The following is a 25468-nucleotide window of genomic DNA, read 5'->3' as shown; positions in this document are numbered from 1 at the left end:
GGGATCGCATCTCCCTTCTCCAGCACCTTTCCAGGCTCCTATCCAAGCCCTGTACCCTCTCCTATACATACCCTATGGTGAAGAATCCACGTCTCCATGCAGAGCCAGCACGGGTGAAGCCATTTCTCTCCTCTCCCAAAGGTGCACAGCATCATCAAGAAGGAGAAGCAGCGGCAGAGGCTGGGGCTGGAGTTAATCGCGTCGGAGAACTTCGCAAGCCGAGCGGTCCTGGAGGCCCTGGGATCCTGCATGAACAACAAATACTCCGAGGGTTACCCAGGACAGAGGTATGGGGCTGGGACAAGTCCCACCAAGCCAAACCCTCACAGGGTGGGAGAGGAACCCCCCATCCTGCCAGGCCTCACCTCTGGGAAGGAAGTGATGTCCTTATGCTGGCAATCAAGCTTTTCCAGGACAGGATCTGACCTTCTCAGCCTCTGTCCTTGGCCACACATGGGACACTCTCAGCAGGGTCACATCTGCTGTGGCTGCACAAACAGGGCATCAGCCCAGTTCCTCCCCAGCCTGGGTCTGTTCTGAGTAATGAATTTGGTTTTACCCTGTCCTTTACTGCAGGTACTATGGCGGGACAGAGTTTGTGGATGAGCTGGAAAGGCTGTGCCAGAAGCGAGCCCTGCAGGCCTACCAGCTCGACCCCCAGAAGTGGGGAGTCAATGTCCAGCCCTACTCAGGTATTGGAGTGCTCAGGAGAGCCAGGCCAGTTGCCCAGGCCTCTGTGTGCCCCAGCATTCATAACCAGCCCAGTGTGCTCTCTCTGCAGGGTCACCCGCAAACTTTGCGGTGTACACAGCCCTGGTGGAGCCCCACGGCAGGATCATGGGGCTGGACCTGCCCGATGGTGGCCACCTCACCCATGGGTTCATGACGGACAAGAAGAAGATCTCTGCCACCTCTGTCTTCTTCGAGTCCATGCCCTACAAGGTACAGATAGCTGCTCCAGCCAGAGCCAGGACATGGTTATCATAAGTGTTGGTGCCTCTTAAAGTTAGAAGTACCAGCGTCAGGCTGCCAACAGCCCCTCCTGCAGGATAGCACTGCAGCTGACCTTCACCACAGTGAGGTGGCTGAACCCTCCTCTTCCTCTCCCAGGTCAACCCCAAGACTGGTTACATTGACTATGACCAGCTGGAGGAGAATGCCCGGCTCTTCCACCCCAAGCTGATCATAGCAGGTAAGGATCACACCTGCACCGACCTCCCTGGTGGCACAGCCTGGGTGGGGGTGGCTCCCTGAAGCCAGCAGCACTCCTTTAAGTCCATGGATGCTGCAGAGCCAGGAGGAAACTTCCAACACAACCACCCTGGAAGGAGCTTGTGTTCTGTCCCCAGCTGGGCTGTCTGCACTGCAAGCCTCATCCTGGGGCTGTCCCAGGGTCCAGGCACATCTGCTCCTGTCCCCTCTCATCGCCCCTCTCTGCAGGTGTCAGCTGCTACTCGCGGAACCTGGACTACGCCCGCATGCGGAAGATCGCTGACAACAACGGGGCTTATCTGATGGCCGACATGGCCCACATCAGTGGGCTGGTGGCCGCTGGCGTGGTGCCCTCGCCCTTCGACCACTGCGACATCGTCTCCACCACCACCCACAAGACCCTGCGGGGCTGCAGGGCCGGCATGATCTTCTACCGAAAAGGTGCCCGACCTGGCTCTGGTGCTGGGGAAATGCTGCAAGTTAATGCTCCTTCCTGCTCTAACTGGGAAGGAGGGAGGGCAAAAAGATCCTGGGAGCGTCTGGGGAGCCTCCCTGGGCTAACCCTGGCTCACATTTGAAGAGGAGCAACCACCAACCAGCCCCGCTCTGCGCAGCCAAGGGATGAAAGCAGCTCGTGGGAGAAGGTGGTTGTGCTGCCTCGTGACCATGTCCTCCCTCTCCTGCAGGCACCCGCAGCGTGGACCCCAAGACAGGCAAGGAGACCCTCTACAACCTGGAGAGCCTCATTAACCAGGCGGTGTTCCCGGGGCTGCAGGGAGGCCCACACAACCACGCCATTGCAGGTACACAACTGGGCTGGCTGCCAGCTCCAGCATGGCAGAGGGAGCTGGTAAAGGTGTCCTGGCAGCAGCACAGGAGGCTCCAGCTGCCCTGCAGGGCTCACAGCCTTGGGACGCTGTGGCAAAAGGCAGCTGGTTGATCCAGCAGTGCCCAAGGGGTGACCAAGCCTGTCCTATCCTGTGTTTTGGCTCATGGTGATGCTGCCAAGCTGGCTGGGGAAAGGAAGGATCAGTCCGTTCGTTAGTTTGGCTCCAGGATGGCTTCTGCTGGCAGTGCCATGCATCTCCAGCTCTGCTGGTGGGAGCCCCCCAAAACTGACCCTGGCCTGCCTCCGTCCGCAGGGATCGCCGTGGCGCTGCGTCAGGCCATGACGCCCGAGTTCAAGGCTTACCAGCAGCAGGTGGTGGCCAACTGCAAGGCGCTCTCGACCGCACTGATGGAGATGGGCTACGACATCGTCACAGGTGAGGACACGTCTTAGCAGTGGGATGGGGCTGACTCTGGGGTCTGACCAGGGCAGTGCTTCATGGACCACCACGGGCAGGGCTGTGTTGGTGCAATTCCTCAGCCCTGGTTAAATCTCAAGTCTTTTTTTTGCTGAAGTTTCCTGTAGGAGCAGCATTCCCCAGTCCCACATCCCCACCAAATCCCTCTCTTTGCAGGGGGCTCTGACAACCACCTGATCCTCGTGGATCTGCGCAGCAGAGGCACAGACGGCGGCCGGGCCGAGCGGGTGCTGGAGCTCTGCTCCATCGCCTGCAACAAGAACACATGCCCCGGTGAGGGATCCCACAAGCCCTGCCGGCTCCTGCTCTGCTCCGGAAGCCAGGCTGAAATCCCACAGGTGGTGGTTTTGGTGCCAGGCTTGGTCACGTGTGCCTTGTGTTGGTGCAGGTGATGTCAGCGCCCTGCGCCCCAGTGGCCTCCGGTTCGGGACGCCAGCTCTCACCTCCCGCGGCTTCCGGCAGGACGATTTCCGCAAGGTGGCCCAGTACATCCACAGAGGTGAGTCGGGGGCGTGTGGGGCCAGGCCTCAGCACCAGCCTGGGCCAGGGCAGCTCCCCCGGGTGAGGAGGCACCAGCTGAGCCATGCTGGAGCCATCCCCACAGCTGGCAAGGGAGCACACCCAGAAATGAGGAATAACCAACCCTGCCTGCACATCTGGATGTGGGTGCAGACATCTGGCCACAGCTGGGACCAGCCAAACTCTCCCCACTGCAAAGGCAGCAGGCTGAAAGCCTGTCCCTCTTGCAGTTTTCTCCCCGTTGTCCTCAGGAGTTCCAACTTTGTTTCCCAGGGCAGCAAGTCCCTCAGATGGGAGGGAGGGAGGGAGCAGGACTGTGTCCCAGGGAGCAGCAGGGCTGGGAGAGCTGTGGGATGCAGTAGTTGCGAGGGCTGACCAAGACATCTTCCATCCTGGCAGGGATCGAGCTGGCTCTGCGCGTGCAGAAGGACATGAGCCCCAAGGCCACACTGAAGGAATTCAAGGACAAACTGGAGGAGCCAAAATACTGTGGGGAGCTGAAGGCACTGAAGGAAGAGGTAGAAGCCTTCGCAGCCACGTTCCCACTCCCGGGGCTGCCTGTCCTGTAAGGGGACACAGCCATGCCTGCTTCCAGAGCCACGGGAGTACCCAGGATCGTGGCACACTCACATCCCCAGCCTGAGACCAACACCCAGTGCCTTCTCCCAGCACTTCCCTGCTGGAACTGCAGCAGCAGCTCCTCCTTTGGCTCTTACTCCCCTTTCCCCTCCCATGTGGTGCACGGGGGCCCCCCTGAGTACAACCCCCATGAGGACACCCGCCCTTCACCAGTGTGTCACCACTGGGACCGAGCACCAGGTCACCCTCACCTCATGGCCAGGTGCCATCCAGTTCCTGCTGGCTGTAGAGCAGCAGATGAGATTTAGGCTGGTCTGTCCACATGCCATTGTCCCATGGCAGTGTGAGGGACAGGGGCTCCAGCTGCATACACAAGAGACCTCACAGTGACTAGAAGTTCCCCTGGTTTCAGCCTCAAAGATTCCCCTTCATCCTATGTGCCTTGCCACCTCCACAGGCCAAGCCTTGTCCCAAACATCCCTCCTGGGATCACCATCCCATCCTAACCAGATCCTCCAGTATTTTCTCAGACCCCTTGGCACAAAGCTTAGGTTGAACCATTTTTTAATAAGCACGGTAAAATTAAGAATTTAACCACAATGTATGACAAGAATTATAAGCTTTAAAAAATACGACCAATTTTTTTTTTTTTTTTGTATTTCAAAAATATCTGAACCCAAATAAATATTTTTTTTTTTAAAAGTACATTTCTCAGACTAGTCATTTGGTGTTAACATCTGTTAAACTCTTGTGCAGTAACATTTACAGCACGACACTAAGACATGCTTCTTGGATTTCTCCCGGTCACACTCACCCTAACTACTGACGCAAGCATTCGGCACGCACAGGCACACACACAGAACTCAACATGCAGGAATAGGATACAGTGCTTTTAAAGTAAGGTGAGAATTCATCAGAGCCTCCTGGCAGCCCTCAGAGGCAGCTCCGAGCCCAGCCCCATCCCCGTGCCCGCGGGCGTGCCACCGGCAGGACCGGGTACCCTGCTTCTGCCTTCCAGTTAACTCTGTCTAGGGGAGCAGTGGGGGGGGGGGGGTTTGTGGCCCCTCCAACATCGGGGTGCAGTTTGGTACTCTGACATTGGGCTCTGGGGCAGGTGTTCTGCAGCCTGGGCAGCTCCCTGAATTCCCTCACACCCTGTGACAAGAGCCTTCTCACAGTGCTGCTACAAGCCCCGGGTCCTGCCCAGCTCCCGAAATCTGCAATGTGGGCTGTCCCCCACCACCAGACCAGGGGGCTTAGGACCCTCATGCTCAATAAAACCCAAAGAACTGGCCTGGGAGCACGGAGCCATCAGCTCCCACCCCTGGAGTGCCTCTCCCACCCTCCCACCACGGTGAATATTGCTAGAGTACAGGCAGCTCCTCCCTGCCAAGGCAAGGCAGCTGTGGAGCTGCTCAGAAGTGATTGCTATCAGATGAAAGGAAATCTGAGCACTGTTCTCTGAGAAATGAAACCTGTGTAGGGTTAAGATCACCTACAGCTATGGCTGACCCTCCTGGGGTGGGAGCTGGAAGCGGCGGGTTAGTGGAGAGCAGAGCAGGGGCTGGCACTTAGGAAGAGGAGGAGTGAGAAATGGGAGCCCTCCCTCCTGGCCGGGGGAGGCTTCTGCACTGATGAATTCTCGGTCAGGTCAAACACCTCCTCTCCCTGGCGGCGAGGAGGGAGCCGGCGTGGCCGTGCAGGAGCGGGGACATGCTGGGCTGGGAGCACTCACAGAAGCAGGAGATGGCCATGCAGGGCACCGCTGGCTCTGGCAGCTGAGAGGCTGGTGAGGATGGCACTACCACTGCCAGGATCCCACCCTGCTCCTGGTGAAAGGATGGCTCAGGCAAGACAACGACACACGTGCCAGAACTCATGGCAGGAGCTATCAGTGCAAAGGTTGTGGCTTGCTGTTAGTCTGAATATCAGAAACTGGTGAGGTACCACAGCAGAGACGGGGGAAAGTCCTAAAGTGCCAATACAGGGATCTGTACTGTACAGGAGCAGAAGAACAAAGACAGAGAAATTACAGAGGAAAGAGGAATTCAGCTCCCAAACACCAGCTGTTCTCGGAATCCCCCCAGTTTCTGCCACCACAAGCAGAGAGGGCAGGTTGGGCTCCAAATACACCAAGGTGCCACAGCCTGGTGTTAACTCCCCCTTTGCAGTCCAAGTTCAGAGGTTACACTGCTGAGAGGAGGACAAGCACTTGAGGGCGTGTTTCTCCACAGCTCCCAGTTGCAGACAATCCCAGAGCTCCTGTTGGGTGATGTTTCAGCCAAGCCCCCGGGGCATCCTCCCCAGTCAGAGCTGCTTTGTGGTAGAGAGGTGAAGCAGGTCATACAGGTGGTAGTGCAAGTATTGCTCAACACGGCCTTGAATATCAGATACTCCAGGTTGGACAGAGGGAGCAAGAAGTGAGTTATTTATCATTTTATGAGCACAGCTGAACACCACAGGTAGAGACCACTGTGACTAAGATGAGCTACCACTAATCATCTCTCCCACTCCGCGCTGGAGGAAGACGTGAGTGAGTCAGCAGGAAAAAAGTCTCTCCCTCCCTCCCTCCTTAAACCCAAACAGCACTAGGTTGTTTTTCAGCAGGAAACAAGCTCCTGTTTTGAGCACTGCTCCAGAGCAGGATGCTGGGAGCTTTCATCTGCCTGGTGTCACCTGCATTACTCATTTACTCAGATGCCTCTTCCCCCAGGGAATCTCACCTCAGCTTTAGTGTGGAAGTTTGGGTGCGCATGAATCAACCAGGGGGCACCTTGAGTCACTTCAGGAAGCAGCCAATTTGATGGACATGGAGGCCTTTCACCAGCAGACTCAGTTCACATGAGACAGGAGGGCACAGGCAGGACAGGAAAAGGCTTTGAACACGTGGCAAAGGTGAGCAGCCCCAGAGAGATCCCGCTCACCTTCAGCAAAGGCCACAACAAACTGCTTCCAACCACAACCTCAAAACACCATCACAAGCAACCCCCTACCCAGGAAATCTCTCTGGAAAGTACCACGAGGCCAACTTGGCTGAGCCACCACAGACAGCAATAACCTTAAAAACAGCCTTTCTGCCCTGTTGGTTTCTACCCCAGAGAGCCTTTTCCAGGGGAGAGAAGGAGGCGGCACGATCCTGAGGCACAGATGCTGGTGCAAAATGACAGCCTCCCCAAGGAGCCTCCCTGCCTGCAGGACATGGTTTTGGAGCAGTGCAGGTCTCACAGCAAGTCTCCGTGGGGTCTAAGCCACACTAGGGAACCCCAGGCTGTACACAGAAACTTCCCAGGCTCAGAAGGAAGATCACATTCATCTCCAAAGCTGCCTTACATTATCACCATAAACAGAAGTTTAAAAAAAACCAACAAACCAAAGAACAGATCAGCTCTTGTACGATCTCAGCTGTTCTTACCCCATAATCAGCATTAAAAAGAATTAAAACCAAGATTATCTTTCCCAGCAAGACTTTTCTTACTTAGAAGTACCTCAGGAGCTGCTACTGCCACATGACACCAGGCAGAGCAGCCCGGGCCCAGTATCACCTATGAGACTCCAGAGGGAAGCGCTGCGCCCAGGCACAAAGCTTTCGGCACTGACAGGAACGATCTGGGAGTGTCACCACGTTGGCGATACATCCTTTATGGCATAGAAGCTTTGAAAAGAAAAGTTCTCAGTACCCAGGCTCAGAGAGCAGCAGTTCTGCCCCATCCAGAGCCACCCAGGAGCCCCAGGAGAGGTAGTCGAGACGCGACAATGGCTCAGCCAGGAGCAGCACGCAGTGACGCCAGCCCTGTTTTACCACAAAGCACAAACACCAACTCCCCAACAAAAAAAATAAACTAAACTATTACGGATACAACATGGAATCTAGTACATTCATCCCCAATCTCTCCTGAGCACTCATACCTCACCAGCCAGGCAGCCTGTGGTAACACCCTGCAGTCTCACAGCATGGCTCCAGCTGAATCGCATCGTTTCCCCATCACAAAAAGCACCTAAAAATAGGGTCCTCACCCTCCTTCAGTTCCCTTCTGTCTTTAAAAAGCCAGCCCTGACCTGACACTCTTTGAGGATTCCCAGTCTCACTCCAACCTGCTCAGAGGCCGCCCAGCAAATCGGACGTGACAAATGAACAAGGCACAGTGCTCTACATTCACAGCGGCTCGGGGCTTGCCAGCGTTAGGGAGTGCTTCCACCTTCCTGATTTTAACAAAACTGGGAGAAACTGGCAAACCCTTTCTGGAGAGAAGCATGTGTGCCTCTGCTGTGCTCCCACTCACCCAGGGACAACCTGTCCTGGGAAGGGCCAAGAAACTCAGGAAGTGCAGGAAGGGACACCATCCACTGTGGCTGCAACAGACCCATGAGCTGCCGCCCTGGCAGGGTGCTCTGAGCTACACTCACAGGACAGACACACCAGTGGATAAAAAACTTGACATGGCCTTTACACCTCTGGTCACAGCCCTGGCTCTATGGAAGGGACAGACAGTGCTCAGGGTTCTGGCAGAAGCGTGCAGAGCACTGTGCTGTTTGGGGGGCTGCACACTAGTCAGTATTGATCCCCAAGACAGCCCACCTCCCTCCATGCCATAACCCCCCTGGGATGCTGCCATGATCCACTTTAAAAGTTAACAGTGCCCCTTCTGACATTTACAGTGTGCCCGATGGTTTATGTGATGGAACATCTACGCTTTTGGCTACAGGGGACACCCAGAAATCCGCTCCCGCAGACCTGGATTCCTGCGGAGCAGAGACACAAACACCTGGGCCCCTTCCCGATGGGTGAGAGCTACTGCAGAGAGCGGCAATGTCAAGCACGGATGAGCTCTGTCAGACTCTGAGCACGCGGGCACACAGCCTGTGCAAGGCTAGATCTTGTACAAAAAGCTGGGAACATAGTCAAATCTGAGCAGGGGGTTCCCCCCCTGCCCCGGTTCCTGAATGTAGTGCAGCTTCAGCAGCTCAGCCAAGTACTGCACGATTTTGATATCTTCATTGGCAAGGCCCAGTTGGAGCTTTAGGAAGTTAATCCTGCGATTCACAACGGATTCCTCCGGTTCCCTTTCGCTGATGGGAAGGTGCAAATGATGGCAGAAGGTGAAGAGGAAGGCTTTAGAACACAGCTGGGTGAGGATACTTTGGACGTGCATGTAGTAGGTGCTGCCGCGCTTGATCTGCGTGCGGTGGTCAGCCAGCCGGGCCACCACGGTGCCCTTGTAGAGGGGGCAGCGCAGGGTCTTGCTGTCGGCGTCCAGGATGCTCAGGTAGCGGCTGTACCGGCTCAGGGCATGCAGCACGTTCACCCCAGCAGGGGACACTGTCCTGGAACAGCAAGAGAGAGGACACGGCTGGAGGGGAGCCAATAGTTAAGCAGCAGGGTGTGTCTGTGCCCTCTATCCCGTGTATTTTCCCTCTAGCTGATGAGCTGGTGCAAGACCTCTGTGGGTGAATAAAGCCTTCCACGGAAGAGAGGGGACAAATAGGCTCTCCAGCCTGCCAGATCCCAAAGAAACCTCGATATCCTGGATCCCCACATGCCCTGATCAGTATTGTGCATGCTACAGCATAAACCACCACACTTCAGGTCAGCTTTCTCCTTCAGGGACATGGAGAGGGAGTGATAGGACACCTCTGGTGAGCAGACACATCATGCAGCAGCTGGAAGCTTCTCGATGTGACTCAGAAACCCAAAGCAGTCCCCCCTTTCCAAGAGCTCCATGTTCCCCCCAAATTGCTTTGGGAGGGAGCTGCTCTGACGTGGTCGAAGCCCAGCGTGATGCAGAACCTTCTGCATTTCCTGAAAGGGAGAACCATCCTTAACCCACAACATTCCCTGGCTATTTGTCATTCAGGTGCACTCAGGTGCAAACCCACAGCAGATACAATTACCTACCAAGCTTAACCTAATGTTATTGAAATGCAAATTATGAGCTTACGCTTCAGCTCCTCCATTCTTTGTGGTGACAGCTGCTGGGCTGAGATATGGCTCCCAGCCTCAAACTGGGAGCTCCAACTGGTGTAGGGGCTGTCCCTGTGCCCAGGCAGCACCTGGCCTTAGGAGACACAGGATCCTTACTAGAATAAATAGTTTAGCATCTAAGTCCCTTCCCAGAGCCCTCATACAAATGGTTTGTGGAGAGCACCCACATTAAACTCAACACTTAATTAACATTCCACGGAGGAGAGCTGAAATGACTGACACACGTTACAGACAGTTCTTAAATAAAGTTTTCTGTTTATAAAAATTGCATCTAACCGCAAACATTGAGCAATGAGTACACACTTGGGGCTTTTAAAAACCTCACTGACAGATAGAGAGCTTGTGAGCAGCTGTTAGCAGAGCTGTCATCCTGCCTCACGAGCATAGGAATGAGAGCAAACTCACAGTTTTGGGTAATTTCACCATCCACATCCCCCAGCAATACAATACTTTGCAGCTCAGAAAGCAGGTTTCTGTGTTTTAATTTTCCTGCTGTTTCCAAGCACTCCTGCAGGAGCTATTCTGACTCATGTTTTCCACGCTGGTGACAGCAATGGCCATTCCCTGCCATACCTGCACCCAAAGCACAGAACACATCCTGGAACACACAAAAAAATCCTGTTCATAACATCAACAAGGGCAGGGCCCTTGAGCTGAGCAAACACTCTTTGCTAATATGAGCTGTGAAACCACAGTTCAGGACTGGGTGTTGGGAAGGGGCACTTGTTTTTGGGACAGTCCACACCCTAAGCAGAGGTTTCCTACAATCCCAACACTGCACCTGCACAGCTCCAGGGGCCTTTCTTCCTCACCAGCACAGCCCGAGGTGCTGCACTCCAATTCTGACATACAGATATCATCACCTCTTCAACAGGCTCCACAAGGAAAAACCCTCCCCCCAGCACAGCACCATTGACCCTAAAATTCCAGAAATGTGAGAAGAGTTCCAGTAGGAGATGGCAAAGCAGAGCACACAGACTCCACAAACACTTGTATCACATCATCCAGGAACACAGTGGGACTCTGGTGTTTGTTCTCTGCTTTGCCAGGCAAAGACCTAAACCAGAAGGAAACCTCCTGGCCAAGGAACTCACCTAAGGCAGGCAGCAAGTGCCCAGCAGATGTTTTAAACATTAACTCTCAGTGAGGCTGGATGCAGAGATGCAAATCTACCCCTTTTCCAAAATAAATCCCACCAGCAGAAATCCGTGGTAGCTGTGCCAGTAATTAAGAGACCTCCCCTGCACACCCATTGCCCTCTGAGATGAACTTCTTACCACACACCTCGACTCTATTAAAGCAAACAGATCCTGGGATTTACCTCTGGAGTCCGATCAACTTCCACTTCTGGAAATCCACCAAGTGCAGAGGGGAAGTAACCCAGTGCTTCACGGGCTTGGCATACACACCGCAGTTGGGCACGAAGATGGAGAGCGCCGTCACGAGCTTCTTGACCATGGCCTCGTCCTCCCCCAGCACCACCAGGGTCCTCCCGCTGAGCAGGGAGTAGATGGCGGGGTGGGCGAAGGGGTACTGGCGGATGAACCGCAGCGCGTTCTGCCCAGCCCTCTTTCTGTGCCTTTCCCCGGTGGCACAGGCCAGATGGGCGGGAGAGGGGGTCCTGTCGGAGCACGTGGAGGCGGCGCTGCTGATGTAGCTCATGGAGTCTGAGCACTCGTCCAGGCTGCTCTTACTGACCTCCCTGCTGCCTGTCAGGTAGTGTGAGTCGAGCTCATAGGGCAGGAGCCCCCCCGAGAGGCCATCGTGGGAGGGGAAGCCCCCACGCAGCCCCTGCTCGGCCGCCCGGTACGGCTGCGGGGGGATCCGCACCACCCCGTCCTCCTCGCACGGCTTCTGCCCCAGCTCAGGCAGGGGCTCCAGGAAGTTGGGACTCTCCTTCCCGATACAACAGGCAGCATCCACCTGCACTAAGCTTTCCTGCTTTGAGACGTCGTCCTGCCCATCGTCGACATCCGGGTTCAGTCTCGGGGTGAAGCGAAGGCCTCCCTCGTCGTCATCCACGTAGGGCTCCTCGTTAATGGCACTTGGGTAGCTCGCTTTGAAATCCTCTGGGATGAGGGACTCGGAGGGACACGTGCTGAGCACCTCGATGCTGTCCTCGCTGACTGTGCGCCGGCTGCCCACCTTGCTCCGGCCCGCCTGGGGGCTGGGAATGACGGGCAGGCTGGCCTGGCTCTCTGATTTTGTCAGCCCAGATCCCGACTTCTCCGTTCCCAGCACCTCGATGCTCTCCCCGCTACTGATGCTGCCTTTGATATCTGCATCCAGATAGTCCAGGTTCTCCTGATGCTCAGACATCACGGACTCAGACATTTTGGGTTCTTCAGAGTCCTCCATTTCCTGCTCCATCTTGATGGGCACACACTCCACACTGGACTTGTAGGAGCCCAGGCTGATGACCACTTTAGGAGCAAGGGACTCTTCTGAACACTTTTCATCTATGGCATCCTGGCCGAGCCCCTGGCAGCCTCTGTACTGTTTTTCAGGAGGTTTTTCATCTAGGAAAGACACATCCTCAAAGAGGAAGTTGGTGACACTCTGCTGCTTTAGGAGAGCCCGGCTGATCTGCTCTGTCAGGAGGTAACACACATCACCTCGAAAAGTCCTCTCGATATGGTGCAACTGGTCAAGGGTCTGGGTGAAAAAATAAACATCACAGAGTTCCTTCAGTGTCTTCAGCTTCTTGTCAAAGCACTTGGCAGACTTGGCTTTGATGAGCTTGGGGGTGTAGGATGGCATGTGGGTGTAAAGGTGAGTTTCACCAGGCTCAGCAGGATCAGAGGCAGTTGGGTCCTGAGCGCCATCCACGTCAGCCTGGTCCAGGGCACACTCTGGCTCATAGGGGTGAAATTCAGACTCCTTCAGCTTCCTGTAGGGATATGACCGGATTTGCCTCAGCAGGTCTTGATGCTCGATGATTGACTTTTCTACGCTGGCCAGCTCGTTGGCCTTCTCAATGGCCTGGGTTGTGTAATACCCCTTGTCGTTGGCTTTCTTCTGTTGCTCAGTCTCGTTGTGCAGGACAGTCCTGGTGTAGTCAAGATCTTTCAGTTTCTTTTCCAGTTCGTTGGCAAAAGCTTTCCGGTTCCCCGTCTTCAGGCATTCAGAGGCTTTGGAGAACTCGGCAGAGAGTTCCTGAAACTGCTGCATGATTTTGTGCTCGTCAGCAGAAATATAGGCCATGCAGAAGGGCCTCACAAAGCCCCTGGCTTCCAGGTCATACAGGGTCAAGTGGTGCACGTAGGCAAACGCCCCTTCCTTGGAGTCTCCCAGCACCACCTTGGAATCCTCCACAAAGTTCAGCTTCGGGTAGGCAGAGCCGGGAGGGTGCCCCACAAAGGATGCCTGGTAATCCACAGACATGATCCGCAGGGAAAAATAATTGAGATCGAAGGTGCCCGACACTTTGGCGTCATCGGGGATGGTCAGGAGGGGCTGGGGCCCCACTTGCTCCGAGAACTCGGAGATGAGGATGAAGTCCCGGGTGAACTTGGAGCCGGCGACCTTGGCCCAGGGGTTGGCGCCCTGGCCGGCGAAAGGGAACAGCGGCACCGAGTACTCCTCGGGCAGGGGCGGCTCGCGGTACAGATCATCCTCCAGCTCCTCCTCCCTGGTGAAGGCCACCACGTCAGGGGCGCTGATCATATTTCCCGCAGGACGGGACCGACATGGAGCAGCGACGCGCCCCCGGTCCCCCCGCCACCGCCGGGCCCCGCGGGAGGCACCGGAGCAGCCCCGGCCCGGCCCCGCCGCAGCCGCAGCCCCGTGTCCCCCTCACGCCGCCTCCATGGCCGGAGCCGCCGCCTCCTCACGGCCCCGCAGCCATCTTGGAGTCACATGACGCGCGGCCTCCGACCCCGCCGGCAGGAAGCGAGGCCACCGCCTCCTCCTCTTCCTCAGCTGGAGTTGTTTATTTTTACCGTCGTCGCCCTTTGTCGTTACCGATCCTGGGACGGGCCCAGCGGCGGCGGGAAAATCGAGGCGGGGCCGCGGCGGGAGGGGACACAGGGGACGCCGCGGGGCATCTTGGAAGTTGTAGTTCTGTGCCGCAGCCGCGGCTGCGCTTTACGGCAGGACGTGACGGTAAGGGGGAGCGACAGGAGAGCGCGGGAGATCGGCCGGTGAGGGAGGAACGGGGGGAAAAGAGGGAAGGGAAGGGGAAGGGAGAGGGAGGGGGCTGCCCCAGCTGAGGGACAGCCCGGGGGGATCAGGGGTGGCGAGGGGGCTGCGCTGCCCCGGCCGTAGGGGGAGAGGGCAGCCCCTGCAGGGCAGGAGAGGGCCGAGGGACAGGATGCGGGACCCCCCGACAGCTGTGTCCGGAGGAGGGTGACGCCTTCTCCATCCCCGTGCGGCGCCGGGGGGGGCTGCCCTGAGCCTCCCGGCGTGGCTGGTTAAAGGCTGAGCGGCCGAGCGGTGACATCAACCATCTCTCTCCATGCCGGCAGGATCCGGCCCCGGGACGCGGAGCAGCAGCATGCCCTGTCCCCGCGGGAGCTGGCTTTACCTCCTGTGATGAACCTCTACGTGCGGCTGTTTACCAGGGGCAGGATGCTGCCCCAGCCCTGGCGCTTCTTCTCGCGGGCCGCCGAGGACTTGGCGCTGCAGAGGATCCGCAAGGTGCTGTGCGTGGCGGAGAAGAACGATGCTGCCCGAGGGATCGCTGACCTGCTCTCCAACAGCAGGATGCGGCGGGTAGGAACACCCCACATGGTGCTGCTCCCTGGTACACGGACAGGAGTGGCTTAGCTGGCTGGGGAGGGTCCATGGCATGTGCGGCAGCCCCAGCACTCTTGGCAGAGCTTGGCATGGACACTTCACGTCAGCACGTGCCACACTTGGCACTGTTTGTGTCTCTGAACACACGAGGGTACAAGAATGGCTTTGTTCTGTGGACGAACACCACTTGCCCAAATGTATTTGGGAGTCTCAAATCCTTGTGGTTTAAGTCCAGTGGGAGCTCCCTCTGCCCAGGCTGCCTTCCCCAGGCACTGAGCTCCATGGTGAGGGCCCTCTGGGTCGTTCCTGGATTAGCAGCGTGTGACAGAGGCTTCAGAAACTGACACCACCCATTGGCATGCATTTTCCTATCCAAAAGCACCACTTCTGCAGCATCAGCGTCAGGGTTTGCTGGAGTTCACCAATAAAGCAAAAACAGGCTATGGTTTGGAGAAGAGGAATTGAAAGATCTCTCCTCCCTGCTGCTCTGGGTTGTGACCGTTAACAGTTTGCATAATCACCTGCTGTTTCCAAACTTAGGAACTAGAAGGTGCTTCTAGACCAGAATCAGAGAATCGTTGAGGTTGGAAAAGACCCCTGAGATCATCAAGACCAACCTGTGACCAATCCCCACCTTGTCACCCAGCCCAGAGAACTGAGTGCCGTTTCCAGTCACTCCCTGAATACCTCCAGCGGTGGTGCCTCCAAATTTCCCTGGGCAGTTCCAATGCTTGATAACCCTTTCCATGAAGAAGTTCTTCCTGATGTCCAACCTAAACCTTCCCTGGCACAGCCTGAGGCTCTTTCCTCTCATCTTGTCACTTGTTACCTGGGAAAAAAGGCTGACCCCCACATGGCTCCAACCTCCTTTATTTGAATAAAAGGTGTTATTGAGAACCTGGGCGCTGACAGTCCCAATGAAGAAATCATCCTGCTTCTGTAAAAAAAGCAGCAAATACAGAATCTAGAAACTTCCATGAGTCCCATTTAGGTGGGAGGTAACCCTGGGGACACTACTTGTCACTTGGAACAGGACAGGTGTTTGTCAGGAGTTCCTGAACACTGGCCAGCCCCATTAAACAAATCAGTTCTTCATTATCCATGGGGAGATAACCGTGGAATCACCCTCAGGAATGGTTTAAAATCCTCTTACCTTGGAAATCACCGTTTCAGTGTCTCCATAAATGGTACAGGAGATTTCCATCCCCTTGCTGCAATTCCTGTTAGCTCCAGTACCTGGTTTTCCTTTGCCCTGTGCCTCCATCCCAGTGTGGATAAAGCGAGATGGGATGGATTTGTTTCTTGTTAAAAAATTAATTAAAAAAAAATTAAGAGTTTGTTTTCTGTTAAAAGCCAGAAACTCAGGAATTCTTTTCCTTCCAGAGAGAAGGGTTTTCCAAGTTCAACAAGATCTATGAATACGACTACCAGATGTTTGGCCAGGTAAGAGTTTTCTCTCAATCTGCTGCTGGATTAATGAAGTACAAATACTAATTAATAAAAGCCATTTGTCAGGAGTTACAAAACACAGCTCCAGCCATGGGGATGTTCTGCCCAGAGATGAGGAAAAGTCAGATGTTGTTTTCTTGGCTCAGCCACCTGTTTTGTTGCTCTAAATCTTTCAGCTTTCTGGTTTTATGTCAGTCAAAACCACATTGCTGTTTAGAATTGGGAGCTTCCTACAAAAACTGAGGATAAGGCCATGGATAGAGCTTGTTATGATGTATTAGTTATGGCTGCCCCATCCCTGGAAGTGTCCCAGGCCAGGTTGGATGGGGCTTGGAGCAACCTGGGATAGTGGAAGGTGTCCCTGCCCATGGCAGGAGGTGGCAGTGAATGGGCTTTAAGGTCCCTCCCAACCCAAACCATTCCATGATTAACAGGAGAAAGGTGTCACTAATAATGTAAATTGAGAACCCAAGGGAGATTTGGGGGCTGTGGGTAGTTTTTGGTGAGTGATAGGCACTAATTTCCTTGCTCTGTCTCTTGCAGAACGTTACCATGGTGATGACATCCGTGTCAGGACATTTACTGGCTCATGATTTTATCATGCCATTTCGCAAATGGTTGGTACCTCATGCCCCTGGCAGGAAGGGCTTTGTCACCTCTTGCCCTTCACAAGAAGGGCCTGTCACCTCCTGCTCTCATCCTCAACACTGCAAGCACCTCCTTCACACAGCCTTGGGACACGGCAACCTCAAAGACAAGGGGGCAGGGAGGGACTCTAACTCAGAGCAGGGTGATAAGTTCCAAATTTTATACGAAACAGCCAAAATATTGTTTCAAATTCCTGTCTTCAGAGTGCTAAAAAATCCTAAAGATGTAATACTGGTTAAAATACATCAACGCAGGGAATTAAACTGATTCCAAAATGGGATGGTTATGTGTTCTTTGTTCAGCTAGGAGCTGTTCTGGGAAGCAAGGTTCTTTCTCTGCCTTACCTCCTTTTGTTCTCTGGGCTTCAAATAGGAGAAGCTGCTTGTTGCCTTCCAGATTTGCTGTTTTCTCTGGCTGATTTTTCATTCTGTTGCTTTTAAATGTTACTCAGCATTTCATGTGAGCTCTGCATTGTCTGAGACGAGGCCTGTAATAAAATACGTTAATTCCAGTACTTGGAGAGCACCAGTTAGTGTCTCACAAATGTGTGTTTTAGTTTATGTGATGCACACATGTTTGTCCTCTGTTTTCCAGGCATAGCTGCAACCCTTTAGCTCTTTTTGATGCTGAAATTGAGAAGTATTGCCCTGAAAATTACCTGGATATCAAGGTACATCATGGTTAAGACTTTCCTTGAAACTGAGCTCAGGGGTTGGTTAAACAAATATTGTCCCAGACAGAAGGATGATCTTATCTTTGTCCTTAACATTCAAATTTCTGCAGTTTAGCAGATTCCTCCTACATTTCCTAGGACTATATATGCTGTTCATTTGTGACATTGAAACTCTTCTTCTCATGTACAAGTAGTGCTAAAGCTAAAAATAGAAATGTTTTTTTCCAACAAGGTGGAATCGGTGATTGTGTCTCAGTTTTATAGAAAAAGACATTTTTAGAAAACAGATTGTGGTACATCTCACTCCAAGCCAAGCTTTTAACAGAATTAGATGTAAATAAATGACTCAAATCTTTTGAAAGCTGCCTGATCTCCTGAGACACACAATAACAAGATGTTATTGCAACAACCCATCTCCATGGATACACGTTGCGTTTCGTGTTCAGTGAGTCATTCTGAAATTAAATGACAAAGCAAGCAGCCTGGAATGTTCTCCTTGTGTTGTTTTTCTCCTCTCAGAGAACCCTTGAACGAGAAATCCAGCAGTGCCAAGCCCTGGTGATCTGGACTGACTGTGATCGAGAAGGAGAGAACATCGGCTTTGAGATCATCCATGTGTGCAGAGCTGGTGTGTAGAGCATCTTCATCAGTCTGAGTTTTAATGTTCTGATGGTTCAACAACTCCTTTAGCAGAGGAAAACTCTCAATTTTATTGTGTCCAGGTTAAATGCTGGCTAATTCTGATCAATATGTGGCTCTGATAGATCAGAAATGCATCCAGCTGTTGGAAAGCTGTAGAATCAGTTGACAGCACACTCTCTCAACAATAGCTGTTTATTAATTGCTCCTTTCCATTGGTGTTTGAGTCACTCTGATTTCTCTTCTGTGTGTATCTGGCAGTAAAGCCAAACCTCCAGGTTTTCCGAGCCCGCTTCTCCGAGATCACACTTCATGCTGTCAGATCAGCCTGCGAGAACCTCACCCAGCCCGACCAAAAAACGAGCGATGCCGTCGACGTCAGGCAGGAGCTGGACCTCAGGATAGGTACGTGAACATCTGTTACTGCAACCTCAACACAAGGCAGAAATGCTCTCTGTAGTGTCATAAACCTGATTTTTAGATCAGATACAACTAAATGACATTTTGTGTTTTACGGGAAATGTGCTCTTTGAATCAGAGGATCATCAACACCAAGACTGAGTCCAACCTGTGACAGTCCCCTCCTTGTAAACCAGACCAGAGCACTGAGTGCCACAGCCAGTTGTTTTGTGAACATCTCTAGGGATGGTGACTCCACCACCTCCCTGGGCAGTCCATTCCAATGTTTAACAGCCCTTTCTGTGAAGAAATTCTTCCTGAAATGAGGAAATCTCTCCTTTAAGCAAATATTAAGTTTATAGTTCGTGCAATACTGACAAGCTTCTTCAACTGAGTATTAAACAGAGTAAAATTAATGCTCAGATTATTAAAAGGATCTGAAGTGCTGTGATTATCATTCAACATTGTACTATTCAGTTCTGGTGCCCATTCTGTTTCCTCAGGTGCTGCCTTCACCAGATTCCAGACTCTGAGGCTGCGGAAGATCTTCCCTGATATTTTAGCAGATCAGCTCATCAGCTACGGCAGCTGCCAGTTCCCAACACTGGGATTTGTAGTTGAACGCTTCAAAGCCATCCAGGCCTTTGTTCCTGAAGCCTTCTTCAAAATTAAGGGTATGTTTGGGGAAACACAGCCCTGTGCTCCATCTTGGAGGGTTTGATGTGGATAGAAAGGAAAAACATTGGAGCAACAAACACCAAATGCGGCAGAGGTGGTTTCCTCTTCCTCTGCCGTGACCACTGAGCAGAGCTGGAAGGTTTCCAAGTGCCTTTGTGGTATTTCCATTTTGTGGCTCCTCTATCAGCCAGCTCTGTTGTCCATCACAGTGACCCACAACCATGAAGATGGCAGTGTGGTCTTCAACTGGAAGAGGAACCGGCTCTTCAATCACACAGCGTGCCTGGTCCTTTACCAGATGTGTATGGAGGTAGGAAAGCTTGTAAATAGTTGCATAATCCAGATTCAGCCAAACATTCCCTGTATCTGTCTTGTTCAAGACTTTTAAAGAACAGTTTGTGTAAACTCCTAAAGGAGATGTGGGTTTTGTTTACTGTGTTTAGGATCCAGTAGCGACTGTTGTTGATGTTGTGAGCAAGCCAAAGAGCAAATGGAGGCCCCTGCCCCTGGACACTGTGGTATGTTTGAACTCTGGGAAGAATTTCTCTGAAAAGAACTTTGAACAGATGTTTTACTCACTGCTCTGAATTATCCACTAATACTTTTGGGTTTTCTGGCTCTTCCCAATGCAGGAACTGGAAAAATTGGCTTCCCGCAAACTGAAAATAAATGCAAAGGAAACGATGACATTAGCAGAAAAACTCTATACTAAAGGGTAAGAAAGCAAGACTTGGCTTGGTAAACTTAATTCTTTTAAAAGTAAATGGCCTTTTGTCCAAAATGGGAAGCTTCTTGGAGCAATTCTCAAAGTGCTCTCCTGTCTTTCTTCCTAAGGTTCATTAGTTACCCCCGAACCGAGACCAATATTTTCCCCAAGGAGCTGAACCTCTCTGCCTTGGTAGAACAGCAAACACAGGACCCAAACTGGGGAGAGTTTGCACAGAGGATTTTGGATCAGGGTGGGCCAACCCCTCGGAGTGGAACCAAATCCGATCAGGCTCACCCTCCCATTCACCCCACAAAATACACCAGCAACCTGCAGGTGGGTATAACCAGAGGGAGCTGGATGGATTGTGTTGCTTGATAAATAAAGATAAAAGTCTTAACATGGTCATTAGCAGAAAATCCTCACCTGAGTTCCCACTGATTTTGTGATGTCTTGTTAACCTGGGAGGACACTGACCCTTCCCACTGTTCGATCTCAGGGCAATGAGCAGAGACTCTACGAATTCATCGTGCGCCACTTCTTGGCTTGCTGCTCTCAAGATGCCAAAGGACAGGAAACAACCGTGGAGATCGACATTGCCAACGAGCAATTCATTGCTCAAGGACTCATGATCCTGGCCCGAAATTACCTGGAAGTGTATCCTTACGACAAGTGGAGTGATAAGGTAATCCCCTTGAGTGACATAAGTGGGAGAGGCTGAAGTAGCCCTTCACTGCCAACTTCAGACCTCTCTGAAAAACATCTTTTGACCATTTCTGGCCGTTTCACTCAGAGCCTTTGTCCTGAGTGAATGGACCAGGAAGCATTTTCAAAGAGATTCTCCTTCCCTTCAGGTTATCCCGCTGTATCAGAAGGGGTCTCGCTTTCAGCCCACCACGGTGGAGATGGTGGATGGGGAAACCAGTCCTCCCTTGCTCCTCACAGAAGCAGATCTCATTGCTCTCATGGAAAAACACGGCATTGGTCAGTGTGGGCAGCGTGGCCTCTCGCTCTTGGCAGAGGGAGTTCTCCCCAGGGAATTCTCCAAATGTTGCTGCAGATAAGAAATCACTTAAATGTGCATAATAAAGGGATATAGAGGGCAAAGTCCAAACATCCTCAGGAGCCTGCAGAGCACCTCCAGTACCCAGGGAGATGGGCAGTTTCATGTTCAGGGTGTGCCACCAGCAGCTTGCTGGCCTCAGTGCCAGTGGGGCACCAGGGCAGTGCTGCTCCTCACCATAAGTTGTGTCCTTGTCCCTGGGCACAGGGGAAATCACTCCTTGGCCCTTGATTTGACTGATATCTCTCTGCTTCCAGGGACTGATGCCACCCATGCCGAGCACATCGAGACGATCAAGACGCGGATGTACGTGGGGCTTACAGCAGATCAGCGCTTCCTGCCCGGCCACCTGGGCATGGGGCTGGTGGAAGGTGAGGGAAGAGCCCTTACAAAGATGGCAGGGTCCTTTACCTGCTCCTTCCTTTCGCTTACCATTCCATATATTCCTCAGGCTATGATTCCATGGGCTACGAGATGTCCAAGCCTGACCTTCGAGCTGAGCTGGAGGCTGATCTAAAACTGATCTGTGAGGGGAAGAAAGACAAATCTGTAGTGTTGCACCAGCAGGTCCAAAAGTACAAGCAAGTCTTCATTGAAGCTGTGGCCAGAGCCAACAAGTGAGTCCTGCCTTTGCCCTCCCTCTTCCTTTTGCTTTGCTCTGCTGGGAGCTGCTGGCTGCTCATCTGAAGCTCAGCCTGGAGTGAGGGGCCTTGTCACACTGTTTCCCTGGAATGAGGGATCCTGTCACACTGTTTCCCTGGAGCTCTGCCCCCTGTGTATAGGCACTTGCATGGGAAAGGATGACTCGCAGCCTGGCACGCTGTCAGGAGTTCCTGACAGCTAAGGGTTTAAACCACGATGAGCAGTTAAGATTAAATTTGGGGATGGCAGCATGCACTGACCTCTCATGTTGTACCCACACCTTTCCTGTTCCAGAAATGTGGCGCTGAGTCAGTGTACTCGTGGAGAAGCTCAGAGGGGCTGTGTGGGGGGCAGCAGGCTCTGAGTCACTGCAGCACCTGATTGCTCCTTGCAGGGACACACAGGATGCTCTGCTCATTTCTTCACAGGTTGGACCAGGCCCTGGCTCAGTATTTTGGAGAAGCTGCAGAAATTCCAGAGCAGGATGAGGTATACCCAGAAACGCCTGTTTCTGTTCGGAAGTGTCCCCAGTGCAACAGTGACATGGTCCTGAAGACCAGGAAGAATGGCGGGTTGGTGACCTTCCCTCTTGTAGCCTCCTGTGTTGGTTTGTGTTTCTCCAGGCATTCATTTACCTCCTTTGGTAAAAGCTTGGAAACCTTGGGCTGCAGCTTGCTGACTCCACCAGCTACATGAGCTGTGTGGACTCAGCTGAACCTCTTGTCAAGTGGGTATTTGCCCTTAAAAATTGCAGTTTTGACAATTTCTGACGGCTGAGAAGACACAGGAATGGATCCCTGACTGTCTTGACTTTGCCTTTTCCTCATCCAGTGCCTTTGTCCCACGGCAGGTTCTACCTCAGCTGCATGGGCTATCCAGCCTGTAAAACTGCAGTCTGGTTCCCTGACTTCGTGCTGGATGTGACCAGGGATGAGAGCGTCTGTGATGTGTGTAAACCCCATCCAGTCCACAGGTGGGTCATGCCAGTTATTCCCTGTTGGACACTGGGGCAGAGACTTCCATGGGCTAGGCTGGACAACCATTTTCCATTCCAGGCTCGGAAAGCTGGAGTAGCACTTGGCTTGGGGATGGAAAGAAGAGGGGTTGGGGAAACTGGTCTCCATATAGCAGAATCAAAACAATAAATAAAAATTCAAGTTTAAATTGAGGTCTGTTGATGAGAAACTGGGAGACTTTGACTCTTCCTTTCCTTGCAGACTGAAATTTAAATTCAAGAAAGGCAGCGTTCCCCCTGTGATGCCTCTGGAGTTCGTTGGCTGCATTGGAGGCTGCGATGAGATGCTGAGAGAGCTCTTGGACCTTAAGTACTTGCACAGATCATCGCAACCTGCATTGTCCACCACCCAGCCCGGGCATCACCTGCAGGCCAACCACTCCCTGAACAGAGCCAGCAGTGAGAGCAGGCAAGCCAGGGGGACCTCAAACCCGGCACGGGGACACCTGCTCTCCATCAACTCCTCCAGGACCCCCAGGGCTGCTCCTCCAGTCGCTCCAGACGATGGGAATGCCGTGGTGTGCAACTGCGGGAGCGAGGCGCTGCTGCTGACTGTGCGCAAGGACGGCCCCAACCGCGGCCGCCAGTTCTACAAGTGCAGCTCCAGCACCTGCAACTTCTTCCTCTGGGCTGACGAGCAGCCACAGGATGGAGGCACCGCAGCTCCCCGCAGCTCCACGCAGCTCCAGCCCACCGCTGGAAGAGCCGCAGCGGGATTCCAGCGCCCAGGAGGAGGGAGAGAGCCCTTGGGAAGCAGCAGCCGGGATGCTGGAGGTGGCGCAGTGTGCAATTGTGACCAGCCTGCCGTGACACGCACCGTGCAGAAGGACGGGCCCAACAAGGGGCGGCAGTTCCACACCTGCCCCAAGCCCCGCGAGCAGCAGTGCGGCTTCTTCCAGTGGGCAGATGAGAACGTGGCACCAGGTATGGCCGGGCTGGGGGGAGGCACAAGGGCTGGAGGCTCTTCTTAAGCTGAACAAAACAAGGAGCTGCTGGAGAGGGTCCAGTGGAGGCCACAAAGATGATGCAGGGTCTGGAGCATCTCTCTGATGAGGAAAGACTGAGGGAGCTGGGCCTGTTTAGTCTAGAGAAGAAAAGACTGAGAGGGGATCTCTAATGCATATAAATATCTCAAAGGTGGGTGCTGAGAGGATGGTGCCAGACTTTTTTTTGTGGTGCTCAGCAACAGGATGAGGAGCAATGGCCAGGAACTAAAACACTACAAGCTTGACATCAACATGAGGAAGAACTTCTTTACATTAAAGGTGGCAGAGCTCTGGAAGAGCTGCCCAAGGAGGTGATGGAGTCTCCCTCTCTGAACACATTCAAACCCACCTGGACACGTTCCTGTGTCACCTGCTCCAGGTGACCTTGCCTTGGCAGGGGGGTTGAACTGGCTGATCTCCAGAGGTCCATACATTTAACAGATGTCAGGTTTGTCTTCAAAACATCTGTCAGCAGCTTTACAGCGCTTCAGATGTTGCTCTTAACAACAAAGTCTGGCTTACCTTTCCAAGTGCTGGCAGCATACATCCCCACAGCACACATCCAAGCAGGATGCGTGGCTTCTATGTGCAGTAAACTTCATCCTCTGTCTGTCCATGACTTGTTGGATAAAGCCCAGCACTCTTTCCAACAGTCTGTTTGGGAATTTGTCTTCCCAAATTACAGTGCTCAGCTTTATGAGAGCTGTTACTGACTTGGTCCAGAGTTGGAGCCGTGGCACCACTTCTGGACATCTCTAACCCCATTCTGGCATGCCAGAAATCCAGTTTCCACAGGGAAACTGTGCTGCTCCCTCTGCCCTAGTTTAGGGGTGCAGGGAAAGGGCAAGTCATGCTGGAGCTTTGATCAGAGATGAAATTGAGTGTGGAAACTTGCTGAAAACAAAAATAATGACAAAATAAGGATGCAAAAGAGAGAGAGCTGACAAAAAAGAGACATAACCAGGTACAGAGGGAGATATGTGGTCTTGTGAGAGATCCTCCTCCTCCTCAGACATTTGGGCCTAAAGGGGTAAAATCAAGTTTTCAAAACTACTTAAACCCCAAGTTCTTCTCTGCCATGTTTTGTTTCTGCTCCAGCTGCAGACCAGGGTATGCCAGCAGGCAGATCAGCTTTCCCTGTGCTGTTCCCATATGTCTCTAATGCTGCAAGACAAATGGGTAACATTTCACTGTTCAGACAAGTCTGAAGCAACTGTAGGTTCAGGAATAATCTGAGAATCCTTCATCTGCTATTTTGAATTTACCTTGTGTTTGTCACCTATTTATGTTTTCAAAGATCTGTAAATTCAAGTTGTTTATCTCTAGGCCCTTCTGGAGATGACTCTTTGAACCACTTCGGCAGCAATGGATACTCCAGAGGGTTGGGAAGCAAGGCCAAGAGACCAGGCAGTCTCTCCTCAGGATCTGCTGCCAAGAAACCACGGACCTGCAGCGTCTGCCACCAGCCTGGGCACACAAGGAAAACCTGCCCTCAGAACCACTGAGCTGGGATGGAGCTATGAGAGCCTGGAAGGACTGGGGTTGTGAACTGTTGCAGGAGCAACCTCTGCCACAAGGAACTGGACTCTGGAAACAAGTCCCTTGAGTGCTTTTTGGAAGGGCTGATTGCAGGCTGCTCCTGCCAAGGGATGCCATTTGTTACAGCAAGGGTTCAACCAGCTTGGGAAAGTGGTTCCACTACCAGCTTTTGTTTCCAGCTGCTCTTCTGCTGAGCAGATTGAGATAGTCTGAACATTTCAAGGAAGCACTTGGAAGCTGAGTCTATGGACAAAACTGTGCTGGATTGTCCCCCTGCACCATCCTGGTGGTTGTTCCTGCCCTTTCCATACAGGGAAGAGCTGGATCAGGGCCACCAGGACAGACACCAGGGCTGCTGAGCTCTGCTCAGTCCCTGGCTTTCCACAGTGTGGAATTTAAGTTCCCTTCTAAGTTGATGTTACCTGAGCAACATTCCTCCTTTTTTGTCACCCTTACCTGCGTTGTCCCTGCTAGTGAAGGAGGGTCAGGTGTAGAGGAGCTGGATCTGGTGCTTGCCCTGGGAGGAGCTCAGCTGCAGTGCTCAGGAAAAACCTTCATTTTAGATGGTCGCTGAATTTGAAGGCAAGTTCTTCCTCAAACTTTGAGACATGCCTTTGTAATGCTGCTAGCTGATGAAAGTTATTTTTGTCAAACTACTAAGTTTCTTATTAAAATATTATTTAAATTTTAAATTTGA

General features: G+C 52.8%; 4 protein-coding genes across 4 annotated transcripts in view; 2 read left to right on the top strand and 2 right to left on the bottom strand.

Moving 5' to 3' along the window:
* Window positions 1-156, bottom strand: part of LOC116451745 (chemokine-like receptor 1) — a 4750-nt gene extending 4594 nt beyond the window's left edge. The window contains exon 1 of the mRNA XM_032125421.1: window positions 72-156. The gene's annotated coding sequence lies outside the window, so the exon portion shown is untranslated. The remainder of the gene's footprint in view (window positions 1-71) is intronic.
* SHMT1 (serine hydroxymethyltransferase 1) overlaps window positions 1-4247 on the top strand; it is a 5761-nt gene extending 1514 nt beyond the window's left edge. The window contains exons 3-12 of the mRNA XM_032125418.1: window positions 142-287; window positions 577-692; window positions 782-942; window positions 1111-1192; window positions 1441-1653; window positions 1899-2015; window positions 2355-2477; window positions 2676-2792; window positions 2908-3018; window positions 3438-4247. Of these exons, the coding sequence (XP_031981309.1) occupies window positions 142-287; window positions 577-692; window positions 782-942; window positions 1111-1192; window positions 1441-1653; window positions 1899-2015; window positions 2355-2477; window positions 2676-2792; window positions 2908-3018; window positions 3438-3607 (1356 nt within the window). The 3' untranslated portion in view covers window positions 3608-4247. The remainder of the gene's footprint in view (window positions 1-141; window positions 288-576; window positions 693-781; window positions 943-1110; window positions 1193-1440; window positions 1654-1898; window positions 2016-2354; window positions 2478-2675; window positions 2793-2907; window positions 3019-3437) is intronic.
* SMCR8 (SMCR8-C9orf72 complex subunit) lies at window positions 4165-13360 on the bottom strand. Its single transcript, XM_032125417.1, has 2 exons — window positions 10919-13360; window positions 4165-8939 (listed from the first exon to the last, which is right to left on the bottom strand). Exons 1-2 carry the CDS (start codon window positions 13261-13263, stop codon window positions 8486-8488), a joined length of 2799 nt encoding a protein of 932 aa, XP_031981308.1. The 5' UTR covers window positions 13264-13360; the 3' UTR covers window positions 4165-8485.
* Window positions 13351-25468, top strand: TOP3A (DNA topoisomerase III alpha). Its single transcript, XM_032125416.1, is given in 22 exon segments — window positions 13351-13621; window positions 13624-13670; window positions 13672-13739; window positions 14064-14310; window positions 15718-15777; window positions 16327-16400; window positions 17026-17101; window positions 17624-17732; window positions 18005-18148; window positions 18646-18816; window positions 19030-19130; window positions 19264-19338; window positions 19453-19535; window positions 19655-19862; window positions 20026-20211; window positions 20381-20510; window positions 20847-20960; window positions 21041-21206; window positions 21660-21803; window positions 22082-22204; window positions 22449-23170; window positions 24559-25468. Coding segments are annotated over 22 exon segments (3393 nt in total). The 5' UTR covers window positions 13351-13455; the 3' UTR covers window positions 24738-25468.

The sequence above is a fragment of the Corvus moneduloides genome, chromosome 16 (genome assembly GCF_009650955.1).
Source record: "Corvus moneduloides isolate bCorMon1 chromosome 16, bCorMon1.pri, whole genome shotgun sequence".
NCBI classification, from domain to species: Eukaryota; Metazoa; Chordata; class Aves; order Passeriformes; family Corvidae; genus Corvus; species Corvus moneduloides.
The sequence above is the reverse complement of the archived record's forward strand: the minus strand, read 5'-3'. Positions and strand labels throughout refer to the sequence as shown.

Bases quoted from the DNA above. Each gene is read 5' to 3' on its own strand.
- SMCR8 (XM_032125417.1), bottom strand. From the start codon at position 13,263: ATGATCAGCGCCCCTGACGTGGTGGCCTTCACCAGGGAGGAGGAGCTG. The intron at 8,940-10,918 runs GTAAATCCCAGG...TTGCTGTTCCAG, and splicing joins AAGTTGATCGGACTCCAGAG to GACAGTGTCCCCTGCTGGGG.